This window comes from Acomys minous (assembly GCF_964271855.1).
Source record: "Acomys minous genome assembly, chromosome: 14".
NCBI classification, from domain to species: domain Eukaryota; kingdom Metazoa; phylum Chordata; class Mammalia; order Rodentia; family Muridae; genus Acomys; species Acomys minous.
This window is the reverse complement of record NC_140496.1, coordinates 1,400,001-1,413,173: the sequence shown is the minus strand read 5'-3', so window position 1 is coordinate 1,413,173 and position 13,173 is coordinate 1,400,001. Positions and strand designations below refer to the sequence as shown.

Genomic DNA, 13,173 nt, shown 5'->3' with positions numbered 1-13,173 from the left:
GTGTGTGTGTGTGTGCGCGCTAGGTCTTTGAGAGGAGTAAATCACATTAGATCCAGCTCTATCCTCCAACCCTGTGTAGAAAATGTGTGCCGTCTTCAACAACAGGGTCTGTCTTCAGGTTCTGAAGGCAGCCAGGGCAGTGCCGATAGGTGCTCTGAAATGGGGATGGGAAAACAGGGCGGGCAGCCTTCACTGGGAGGAGACCTGTAAGGAGCGATGACTAATACTAAAAGTCCACAGAGAAACTTTATTTTAAAGTTTGTCTAAAAATACATACAATGCATGTGTGTGTGTGTGTGTGTGTGTGTGTGTGTGTGTGTACACATATAGCTTAAGTGGAGTTATGCACATAGGATGATAATGCTACTCCAAAGAGCCATAGACGTGCAAAACCCCAGTACCAGGCATGCAAAAAACCTCTCTTTGAATTGTTGGTCAGGGGAGCCTCTCTTGGGGAGTATGGGGGTGGGGGCTGCCTCCGGGGCGGTAGTGCCCTGCTCTTCTGAGGCTGAAGGGTAACCATGGAAACCAGATGCAGGGTGTGATTATTTGCCTCTGACCTGGCAAAGTGTTGGGTTTGACAAAGGAAGCTTAATAGAAACACTCGGCTTGACCCTTCTCATCGCCACGCGGCTGCTTCGAGCTCAATCAGGCCCTCATTATTATCAGCGTGATGTGAGCAAAGGCGGCCGAGATCGTAGTTTTCTCATAATCACTCCTTGAGCCAAATGTAATTTGCAATTTGTGGTATTGTATTATGAAACAATAATGCGTTAAATGAACGGAGCAAGAATTAGGAGCGTGGCGGGGCCAGAAGAGCCCAGAGAGAAGGAGCCAGGAGAGAAAGGCGCCCTCAGAACCGCCGCAAGTGGACGTGACTTGGTGTGTTGCAAAAGGAAGGGTTTAGCAAAATTAGAATCCTGCTTTGTTTCCCTGTGTTTAAGCATATGGGAAAGTGTGTGTGTGTGTGTGTGTGTGTGTGTGTGTGTGTGTGTGTGCGCGCGCGCGCGCGCACATTATCATAAAGTTGGTGTACTTAGAGGAGAAACAAAATATAATTTGCATATCATTTGCATTTAGATGGTAGAGGTTATGGGGTTAGCGTGCCTTGATTACTGGTATGGGTAAGATGTATAAAAAAAATAAATAAAGTGTAACAAGCCTTATAAACACCTGGTGTGGATCAGCAATTACTAATTGAACTCTTTTTACAAGCAGAAGTCCTGGAGACCACGTCTTGTGTGCTGTGAGCTGATGGCTGGGCTCCAGCCTTGTGGTCAGCATGAACCTCATCAGAACGTATGCACAGGTCACCTATGACGCTTGAGTTATCGATGCAAACGTCTCGTGTCTGGAAGGGTTACCTTTTGTGCCTTGTCCCTATATCTTTATGCCTGAACCCCTGCTTTGATGTAGTGTGTGTATGTGTGTGTGTGTGTGTGTGTTTCTTTAAGACATTTTATTGCTAGGTCAGAATTGGTTCCGTGTTGACTTACCTCCCCTTTACCCGTATTCTTTTCAGATTTCTATTGTAGTTTTACTGTTTCCTCGCCCCACATCCATCTTGGGTTTTGAAGCATCAGGTCCCCAGGCGTGTCAGTGCATCCTTGGTTGGCTGGCAGGGTAGTGTGCACTCACGGGAACATTTAGTAGGACTACGGAAAAGGAAATGGCTTCCATCAAGGGCATATTGTACGTCTGAGGCTGTTATAGGTTGGTTACATAGAAGCCATTCTTCCTTTTAAAGAAAAGTCACTTGTTCTTCCCTGCATGCCAAGCAGCACACATTCAGTTTATTAAACCAATCAGACTAGTGCTGATGAGAACGGTACACAATCAAAAATAATGGCTGTAGAGTTTGTGGATTTGCCTGTAAAGAGCACCCCTGCTACCCTCCCCTCGCTGGGGAAGCCACACCCATCTGACAAAAGCACTGACAGGTTGTCTGGCGCCCTTTTCTCTCGGCCTCCCTTCTCATCCTTGCTGATTACTGGTGCCTTTTCACCTGCAAATAGGAGCTTTCTGCTTTCCATAATCAGCCCCCTCTTCCCTGATTCGCCCCATCATTTCCACAACCCACTGCTGAGCAAATCAGCCACTTTCATAGTAACAATTTCTCAAAGTGTCACAAAACTGCACAATCATGACACGAAGGACAGATTACAAGTGGCTCCCCTCCCCCACTCTTCTTTTATAAAGCAGTCTGAGCTGCTGGAAGCGTAGACGGAAGCTTCGAGCATTCTGTTTCCAATGACTTTGTGTTCCTCTGCCCCTGACGTTGCTCCCGCTCTGGCCGGGCTGGTCTGACAAGCCTTTGGCAATATTTGCATATGCCAGACTGAACCTTTAACATTTGGCTTGCCATTGAAGGTAGAAATGTTGGCAATGCCCCAGGAGTGGCTGTGAGCAGTTTTTTATGATTCTCTTTAGTGCACTTGGCCTTCAAACTCCTGGTCTTCATAGACAAGTTATTTTAGGGACCCATGTCCCATAGGTGGCAGTGCTATAAATGGTACAAGGTTATCACATGTGTGGGGGGGTGTGATACTAGTGGATATAAGTGTATTATGCATGTTATGTGGACATCAGATGTCTACCTTGATCACTTTCTCTTTTCTGAGACAAGGGGTCTCCACAGGATTGGGCCAGTTTGGCTAGAGTGGCTGGCCAGCAAGCCACAAGGCTGTGCCTGTCTCTGTCTCCTGGGCAGTGGGGTTGATTACAGTTGCAGATCACGGTGTGAGCGTGCTGGAGCTTGAACTCAGGCCCTCATGCCTGCGCAGGAAGCAACTTCCCTGTGGTGCTCTCTTCCCAACCCTTTCCCATGTACTGAAACACGGAGCAAATCAGTTGCCTGCTCTTGTTTATAACAACGTGGATGCTGTCTTTGGCTCTTCAAGCTCTGGGTGTCTGGGTTGGGTTGAAAGAGCATTGGGTATTACTGCTCTCTCACTGTCAGTAGATTCCCCTGGGCTCCTTGCTTGGGGTCTCTCCTGTGGAAACAACACCACTTCCACAAGTTGATGTGGGAGCCATCAGATAAAGTACGACAGAAGAACTCAGGAAATTCCAGTTAAGTGTAATACCGTAGTCAAATGAGCATCACCAGGGCCTAATTGTGTGTCTTAGGAAGTGCATAGAGTGAACTTCGAACAGATGCTAGAATTCTATTTTCTTTTGGGAGTGGCCGAGCTCAGACCCACTGAGACATCTTAAACTAGCCCAAGGTGCTCTAATCACAGCCTGCAGTGGGACTCTGGACAGCTCCCAGAGGCTCCTGAGCCTCAGTGGTTTTTTTTTGTTTTTGTTTTTGTTTGTTTTTTTGTTTTATTCTGTCAAGTGATGACTGGACTGGGAGGGGAATCTTTTGATTTCCAGAAACATATGAACATTTGTCTACAGTTAGTAAGAATGCAAAAAAAAAAAAAAAATTAAATATACAAAGGTTTATGGCTGGAGTTTTGTTTGATTTTTTTCTTCGTATAAAATCTAGAGTAGTTAGGATTTTAAACAAAAATAAGTTTATGGTTGTGTTCAAGGGCATATCAGTTACTTTTCTCATTACCATGCAAAAACCCTGGCAAAGGCAGTCTAAGGAAAGAAGCATTTATTGTGGTTCAAAGTCTGTGGTGGTAGGAATGGAAAGCAGCTTGTCATATCACATTCAAACCCGAATAAAGTAGATTAAGGGAAGTTGATGCATCTAGAATGTAGAAAATACACTAGTAGCACCAGAATCCACTGGAAGAGTTTTCTAGAGCAACTTCGGACCTCAGGAGCTCTAGAGCAATGACAGTAGAAGGCGGCGTTTTGCTGTGACAGGCTAAGCCCGTGCTCCACATCACGTGGACTCAGGCTGGTGTTGGATTCATAGGTCTGCAGTCTTCAGCTGGCTCACACGGGAGCTGATATGCTCGAGGGGTCTTCAGGGCGTATGGCAGCATTGTCCATGCCAGCAGTGGCCAAAGGCAGCATGCATTGCTGGCATGCAGACATCAAAAGCAAATGAAGATTCCAGAAAGAAGTCAGTTCTCAGATAGAGGAAGTGATCAGATGAACCACACTAGGTCTGGAAATGGTGACAAAATTCAGGACCAAGTTCAGTGTGGAGCTGGGCTGGAGGCGCTGGTGTCTGGGGGCTAAGGCCCAACTAATAAATGATCCAGCTAAGAACCTCAACAGCCATGCAGTGTCATGCATTCTAAACTACATATTGCCTGAGGTAAATAATCAGGTACACATCATGGCAAAGTCCTCCTGAGTCACGGGCCCCTAGTAATTAGCACTGAAAAATACCAGACTCCAATGGCACTTCACTTGGCTGTTTTGAAGAAAGTATTATTTTAAAACTTATTCTTGGACTGGAGAGATGGCTCAGCAGTTAATACTGACTGCTCTTCCAGAGGTCCTGAGTTCAATTCCCAGCAAGTACATGATGGCTCACAACCATCTATAGTGTGATCTGATGTCCCCTTCTGGCCTGCAGGTGTATATACAGATAGAGTGCTGTATACATAATAAATAAATAAATAAATAAATAAATAAATAAATAAATAAATAATATTTTTTAAAAACCTTTTTCTTCAAGGACTGTAAACTAATTGGATCTGGAGGTCCTACTTGTGCGTATGGCAGCAGGATTTTATAACTTACTTTTTATTGCATCATGTTTTAAAACATTGTTTTGGGGAAAGCCCTTTCCTCGCAACCAACGGGCATTTAAGATATTATCTAGAACAGAACACTGTGTTACATTCAGCATGTTTTTTCTAGTTTTAGCAGCAGTGGAACAATCACAGTACAAACCACAGGCTATTTCCACAGTGTTTCTGCTGCCTTACAGAAAACCGAGGGCGACTGTTTCCTCTCGGGGAGAGCCTAGCAGGCGTTAATTGTTAGCTACGGTTCTCTCTACCCAGAAACAGCAGTTAGTGCATCCAGTTGGGGCTGTTTTACTTGCTTTTAGCTTTTCTGTTCATGGCCGAAGGCAGGCCTTACCCCACCTCTTTCCCACAGCCATTCTCAGGTGTCCTGGCTTGCATTATGGGTCTGAGGTCCACTGTGCTGCTAACCTGGGACTGGTGTGACGATGGAAAGTGGACATTGGTCATTCATCCCTGGATTATAAGGAAGAATGTACACACAGCTGAGGTTTTCCAACCTGTTGTTTCAGTGATAGACTGCATAGCGTACTCAAGGCCCGGGTTCAAAAACATCCACAGATCGATAAATCTCAGTTTTCCCCGGTAGGATTACTCAGTGCACAGACTTTACATTATCTTCTCAATGAGACTGACTGGTATCACCATGGCAACAGTGCATCATTTGAGGGACATTTACAAACTGAAAACTAAACGGTTGTGATCATTCACCTTTATAGCTAGCTAAGTAAATACAATATGTTAATATTTATTTGAACTTGAACTCTGTGGTGTGTGTGTGTGTGTGTGTGTGTGTGTGTGTGTGTGCGTGTCTGTGTCTGTGGGTGATGATCGAAGGACAGCCATGGGTAGTATTCCCTAGAGAGATCCCACCCACTTTTCTTTTGAGATGGTCTCTCACTGGGACTTAAGGCTCAGCAGTTCAGCTAGGCTTCCACCCAGCAAGCCGTGATCCATCCCCCAGCACTGGCGTCATAGTGTATACCTCCACATCTGGCCTTTGTATGTGAGTACTAGGAATTAAACTCGGTTCTTCATTCTTGCCAGACAAGTACTTTACCGACTACGCTGTCCGTCCCCTTTACAGCCCCGGAACATGGACTTTTTCTGGAGATTCTGTTTATACACCCAGCTGCTGCTAAGTGACACAGTTCTTAGGCTGACGTGTGACAGTCAGCTTGTCCAGCCTTATGCTGTGTGCTGGACCTCGTCTGTGAATCCCTCTCACTCCTCAGCCACCTAGCAGCCCCTCTCCCCGCCGTGTGTGTGTGTGTGTGTGTGTGGAAGCAACAATGGAGGCTACAATGATTTGGTATCATGCCTGTGTCTTCCCTACCTACAAATTCTAGTATTTCTGTGTATTAGCCTCTCCGTCCCCCTCTGTGCCCCAGCACAGCTGGCTTATGCCACAGCGTCGGGCAGTTTCCCTCCAGGACTCAGCTTCTTACAGTTTAACTATTATTATCAGGTGCCACCCAAGTGTCGCTCTTGGGTTTTGGCCCCTGTGATTCCTCAAAGAGAACCATCCTTCTTTGGCTCAGGGCCTTTGTGCCAGCTCTTTCCTCCTGTTTTACTTTATAAGGAGACAAGACTTTACGTATGCCAGGATAGCTTCACACTCCCTAGGAAGCTAAGGAGGACCTTGAGTGCCAGGGCCTCCTGAGTGCCGGGGTTATGGGTGTGTGCCACCATGCTTAGTTTACGGGGTGCTGGTGTGTGCCGGGGCGCAATAGTCAAGCACTTTACCAGCTTCGAGCCTCAGCCTCAGCCTGTCTCACTGGCTCCCGCATGTCTTGCTGATCTGTGTTCAATGTCCTCTTCTCCGGGCAGCCATCTGTAATTCTCTAAACTCCAATCTCCGGCTCGCTTCGTCATTCTCCTTTGCACACAGCACTGTGTGCTCCCTTGCCCAGCCCATCCTCCTGTTACCTAAACATGAGCTAGAATGCAGGCTCCATGATGCCCTGGTGGCACTGTGTGTCCTCTGCACCATGTGTAGATAAGTCAGCTCTCAGGCAAGGAGACGCTCACTCAGATGATGGTTGAGGTGATGTTTCCTGGCGTGAGTGTCTTTATGTTTGCTGTCTGATTCACTCATTATGTGAAGTTTAGCTTTTTAATGCTTAACTCCCAGTTATGTGTGTGTGTGTGTGTGCTTTGATACAGACATACATATATGTGATATATGTATATGTGTGTACATATATGTATATTAATTTTAAAGTCCTAGTATATATCTTATCCCCTGTGAAAAGTGGACAGATTCTAGATTTAGTCAAGTTCATGGAGACTTTCTTCCCTCCCCTCCCCTCCTCTTCCCTCCCCTCCCTTCCCCTCCCTTCCCCTTTCTTCCCCTCCCCTTTCCTTCCCTCCCCTTCCCTCCTCTTCCCTCCCTTTTCCAGGTGTAGTTACTGTCTAGTTTCTAAATAAGATCAAATGTCAAGTACAGACTTGCTTTATAGAATTAACTGGTAGCTAGCTTTGATTATTTTCTCGCATGTTAGAATATATGATTTTAAATGAAAATACGTGAGCCTTTTCTGGCACAATACTGTGATGATGGTCTCCTAAATGCTTTGACCAACGCAGTGTATCTTAGTTACTGTTACTGTCTAAGGTCTGCACTGGATACTTCATGTGTAGCCAGGTGTTTAAAATGAAATAAGAAATGGCCTGTTGCACTAACCAACCGGTGACTTGAAATCTTTTGATCTATCTGTCCACTGTATGCTCACACCTTTGCTCTTCTCTTTCTGACCTAAGTTTGTCATGCTGGTTCCCCTCCCAGCTGGGAGCATTAGCACCCTCCTCACCCCCCTCTGCAACCCCCTCACCCCCATTCCCCTAGGCCCCCATCCCCCCACCCCTTCTCCCCCACGCCCATTCCCTGAAGCCCCCGCCCCTCCCACCCCACCCCCATCACCACCAGCAGCCTGAGAAGCTCCCCTAATCTACGTAAAACCAGGTCCTTGGCTTTGATGCAGAAAAGAATTTCAGGACAAGTTGCTATGAAGCAGTGTTGGGGTTTATTAAGAAGCAGGAAGGTACCCAGGGAGAGACTATGGCATAGACTTCTTAAGAGTCACAGTTCGTTAAACAAGGATTTTAAGCATAGCGGGTCAAGGGGACTAAGAGAACGGCAGTTGCTCAGGGAAAGAGTAAGACATACCCAAGTGTGGGGTATGGAGTTCCAAGTGTCCCAGTGTACAGGGTTATTGGACACTCTGGGAGCTTTGCTGCTTAGTGGATTTCTAAAGAACACTAGTCCTGTTCCCTCTTCCGTAACTGAGGCTCCAGAGGTGGTTGGTGTGCACTGCAGTCTGACAGGATTGTACAGGGATGTAGGATATGCCCTTTCGCCGTAAAGGACAGTTTGGGTGAGATTCCTGAAAAATCACAGGCTTGTGTCTGGAAAGGAAGAAAGGCCTTCAGGAAGTGGTATCTGTGTTCATTTCTTGACTCTCCGCTGCCTAAAGGCTTTAGCCACACTGGGACGCTGAGTTTTTGTTCTTGTGCCCATGATATTACCTCTTTCTGTCCTGTGTCACCTCTTCAGATGGAAGGCCCAGCTATTCCCCACCCCAGCCCCCCCCTCCCCACCCCCCCCCACACTTTTGTTTTATTAATGAGCATTTCCTTGGGCAACTGTGTGCCTGCGATTTCTTCTTTGAGACAGCTGGTGACTTGACAATCCTCATGCACGAGTCTGACGGGAGACCACGGAAGGCGAGCATCGCAGGGCACATGGGCTTTTTATAGAGGAAAATAACAGCAGGAAAAACGAGTTCATATGAAGCTGGGAAGCGTCTGTGGTGTTTCAGATGCCAGCATAGACTGGCTTGGCGTTTTCTTAAAGGGCCCTGGGGTTGGCATCCGTCGTCCTCAGCAGTGCACAGACCACGGCCGGATCACATGCGCATCCCTGGCATTTGGTTGTGATCAGGTGTGGATTTCCAGAGTCAAAGACATCCTCCTGCATTGCTCTCTGGGCTGAGGAGGTCTTTGGGGTTTTTTGGTGAAGTCGCCCCCAAAAGCTTTCAGTTTACCAAGCTCCAGTCTAGCAGCATGAATTATCCTCTGTGCTTTAAAGCTTGCAAACGTTTGTCAGTTTTTAAACCATGATGAATGTTCCCAATAAGCCTACGCGGCGAAAATAAAAAAGAACCATTGCTTATGGTGAGGTCATTAACTCGATGATTTTGGATTTTCAGTCTTTAGTCCTATGAGGATCTCCCTCTGTGAAGATTTCTTTTTTTCTTTCTGGAATCCGAAGTGCTCAGCTTGTGATTCCACACATTTATTATTTGCTTATTATGTGGGATCAACTGCAAGTCTTTCTCTTTGTGTTTTTGAGATGAAATCTTTTACAGTTCAGGCTGGCCTTGAAATCCCTTTGTAGATGAGGATGACCTTGACCTTCTGGTCATCTTGTCTCTTTGGAGGGGCATGCGAGAGATGGAAGACCGGGTTTTGTGCATGCTGGGCAAGCACGCTACCAACTGGGCCACTTCTCAGCCCCTCAGGAAGAATAAACTGGTTAGCCTTGCTCACTTTATTTTGTTTTGCCAACAACACAAAAATATGGATACAGAGGGGTTGGGGAGTGGCCCTCCAAAAAAGGTTTTGCCTGGAATATTCTAATTGAAATGTAATAGTATTCTCTAATTGAAGAGAGACACCCTCAGAAGACATCTGGGCAGCATTGTGAGGGAGCTTGTATCTCATTAAGCACAGATGTGTTCAAGGAAGCACAACTCACTGTGTATATTTTTGACAAGGTAGAATTTTTCATTACCAACAGGTTTGGCAAACATCGAAAAGATGACAAGATGGAGAAAATGGGTCGAATAAAAATCCAGGACTCCTTCACCTCAGAAGAGGACAGGGTGCGGATGAAGGAAGAGCAGGAGAGGTAGGCCCCGGAGGTACCAGCCCCTGCTCTCTGTCAGAGGGGCTGCCCTCACTCACGGCTGGCTGTCTACTGCTTTTATCTCAAATGGAAATAATTTTCACTCAGCTGTAATATCTGTGTGAGGTTGTGAATGAACATAATACAAAGGAAGACTTTTAAAAAGAGAAAGTAGAAGCCTTTATATTCCTCTGAACCTAAGTGAATTTTAATGGTTTTAATTAAGACTTTGTACATAGAGGCTGGGTATATGTTAATACTGAACTTATTTATTGAGTGTGTATGTGTGTACGTGCCCATGGGGGTGTGCGTCCATGTGGAAACCGTCTTTCTCTGTTGCTCTTTATGGTTCTGTTGGTTTTGTTATTGTCTTTTTGAGAAAGACTCTCTCACTGTGCCTCGAGCTGACCAGCAGGCCCCAGGGAGTCTCCTGTCTCCACCTCCCCAGGATTGAGATTAAGGTGCATATATGTCCATCCATCCCTCTATATTTATGCTTCCTTTCCCGAGTACCCACAACCAGATGCCCCATGCCTGTAAATAAGTAGCCTTTCAAAATTTGGGGCTTGGGTGGGTTTCCGTTTATCCATAGCTTATGTAGCACCTCTGAGTGCAAGTGTGTGTTTACACTTCCAGGGGTGGGGTATCTCATAGCAAGGAATAAGTAAGAAATTGAAAACAGTGCCCCACTGCAGTCTGAGGAGGCTTCTGGCTTTATTGTGCAGTCCTGAGGACTGACCTGAAAGGCTCACGCACGTCAAGCAAGCTCCATCCCTCTGAACTCCTCCGCCCCAGCCCAGCAGTTTCCTTTATACAAATTAGCTTGGGGATGTTTTTCATTCATCTTTCTCTGGGGAATTTTGCTCTTCATTTGTCTTTGTTTTTCAATGGATCAGTTTTCTGTTCTCTAGCTTTCTAGGCTGTGCATAATAAAACGCAGAGTTTGAATGTGTGACACAAGTTTGAATTTCCATCAATATTATTTATTTATTTTTTATCTGTTCACTTATTTATCTGTGTTAATTCTAGAATTGATGCCCTGGGCCTCACATGTGCTAGACATCCTATGTTGAGCTATACCTTCAGCCCTTCCCCCCTCCCCCCCCACTCCCCCATCCCTGCTCCCCCCCACCTCCCACCCTACCCCCCCACCTTCCACCCCCCAGTCCCCCACCTCTCCCACCCCTCACTCCCCCACCCCCACCTCCCCCACCCGTCATCCCCAGTTTTCCTTTGAAGTGGTTGAAACTGTGTTAGGACTTCCTCCCATAGTCACACATCCTTCCTAGTAGGGATTCTATTGTTTTTGTTGTTATATTTTTATTAATGGTGCTAATTGTGCAGGTAAGATGTCTGTTTGTTGCTATAATGTGTACACCTGTGATGCGCTGTGGTCACAGTCACACCTCCCAGTGATGTCTCCTGACTTCCTCCTTCATCCCTACCTCTTCCCCAACAGTCTCCACCGCCTTCACACCGTAATCACTTCCTTCTCCCAAACACAGAACATGCCAGGTCAGGGTGTGGCCTTCACTCAGGGAGCAGGTTTGGTTACTTGGAGAGTGACAGAAAGAAATGCTCTATCTCCCCACATTGAAAGTGGCCAGCGCTGCAGGACGTTTCATACTCAAGACATACGTGCTGGTTACATTGCTTCTACGCGTTACTGAAGAATTCTATCAACATCTCCAAGATGCTTTCATAAAATACCATCAACAATGAGTTTCTCATTATAGCTTCATTTATATTAATAATTTGCCCAAAGCACAGTTCAGTCCTTAGTTCAGCTTTTAATCTGTCTCTGTGGCTCTGATCGTGCTGTGCCCTGGGAACTCAGTTTTTCATAGTAAACTTACAGTGTACATGGGCTTAGAGCAGAAATCTTTTGGGCTGAAGTAAAAAGTGACTGGCCTATTTTTAAAAAAAAAAATCAGAGAAATGCAAATCAAAACAACTCTGAGATTCTATCTTACAACCATCCGAATGGCCAAGATCAAAAATTCGAGCGATACCACATGCTGGTGAGGATGTGGAGAAAGGGGAACACTCCTTCATTGCTGGTGGGAATGCAAACTTGTACAACCACTTTGGAAATCAATCTGGTACTTTCTCAGAAAACTGGGAATAGGGCTACCTCAAGACCCAGCTGTTCCACTCCTTGGAATATACCCAGAAGACTCTCCACTACACAACAAGGACATATGCTCAACCATGTTCATAGCAGCCTTATTCGTAATAGCCAGAACCTGGAAACAACATAAATGTCCCTCAATCGAAGAATAAATAAAGAAACTGTGGTACATTTACACTATGGACTGCTACTCAGCTATTAAATACAAGGAAATCCTGAAATTTGTGGACAAATGGATGGAACTAGAAATGGTCATCCTGAGTTAGTTAACCCAGACTCAGAAAGACTCACATAGTATATACTCACTTATAACTGGACACTAGCCCAACAGAGATGTCCCCTGAAAGTCTTCACTTACCAGGAGATTGGGATAGGTGCAGGGACCTCCTGTTGGGACTCTAGGTGAGAGAAGTATGGGAGAATAGGGAAGTAGAAGGATCCAGAGGGTCCTAGAAACCTACAAGAAGGAGAACATGATGGTTGATCTTGACCCAGGGGGTCTGCTCAACCTACTTCACCAACCAAGGACAATACATGCAGTAAACATTGAACCCCTACACATATCTAGCCAAGGGACAGGACATTTTCCACAATTGTGTGGAAAGCGGGGACTGACTTTGACATGAATTCTGTTGCCCCATATTTGACCACTTCCCCTTGGTGGGGAGGCCTGGTGGCTCTCAGAGAAAGAATAGGAAGTCTACCAAGATGAGACCTGATAGGCTGTGACCATATGGTTAAGGAGGAGGTCCCCTTCTGTCACAGACCTAGGGGATGGGAATAGGGTGAAAGAGGGAGGGAGGGAGCAAGGGAGGAAGGGGAAGAGATAAGCAAGAGGATAAAAATTGAGATGTAATCTGCATAAATTAATAAAACAAAGAAAAAATCAATCATGTTCAGAATTTGAGTAAATCATGCCTCGTTGTGGCTTAATACTTTTTAAAAAGTATGTTTTATATGAATCTTGGCTTGTATAATAGCATGAGGAACAAGCTGGGCTGATGGCAGAACACTGAGTGTCTGATGCTTCTGATGGTGCCAGGTCATGCTGTGTCCTCGGTGCTCTGATGGGTGCTAATCACACTTCGTGCTTGACACTTGTAACGGGTGCTAAGTTCCACCGTATGTTTGTTGCTTGTGATGGGCGCTAAGCCTTCTTTTGCCTATTTTTCCTTCTGTGTTGTTTTTGAAATGACATTGCTGCTTTGAGAAGACACTGTAACTTCCTTGGGAAAATGTGATTGTAAGAACAAATTAAAAAAAAAAAAAAGGCATCCTCCCCACAGCCTCGCCCACTCTCTGTGGACCAGTGAGGCATTCGTTCCTTCCATAGCATTATTTTACCCTGGAGCTATTTGAGTTCCAGAATTTTTTTGTTGGTTCTACATAAGACATAAAACCTGAAATTCCTTCCTTGATGTTAGCCCTAAAATGCCCTGTTCTGATGGCGGACACGAACTCGGTTCTCCTGA

The 13,173-nt window shown here is 45.7% G+C and overlaps 1 protein-coding gene across 19 annotated transcripts in view; it reads left to right on the top strand.

Moving 5' to 3' along the window:
* PARD3 (par-3 family cell polarity regulator) overlaps positions 1-13,173 on the top strand; it is a 527,701-nt gene that overhangs the window by 370,008 nt on the left and 144,520 nt on the right. For 14 of the 19 annotated variants that reach the window (XM_084756603.1, XM_084756612.1, XM_084756615.1 and 11 more), the window contains one exon: positions 9,463-9,573. The exons of the other annotated variants lie outside the window; for them this stretch is intronic. In XM_084756603.1, the coding sequence (XP_084612729.1) occupies positions 9,463-9,573 (111 nt within the window). The remainder of the gene's footprint in view (positions 1-9,462; positions 9,574-13,173) is intronic. 19 annotated transcript variants of the gene reach the window in all.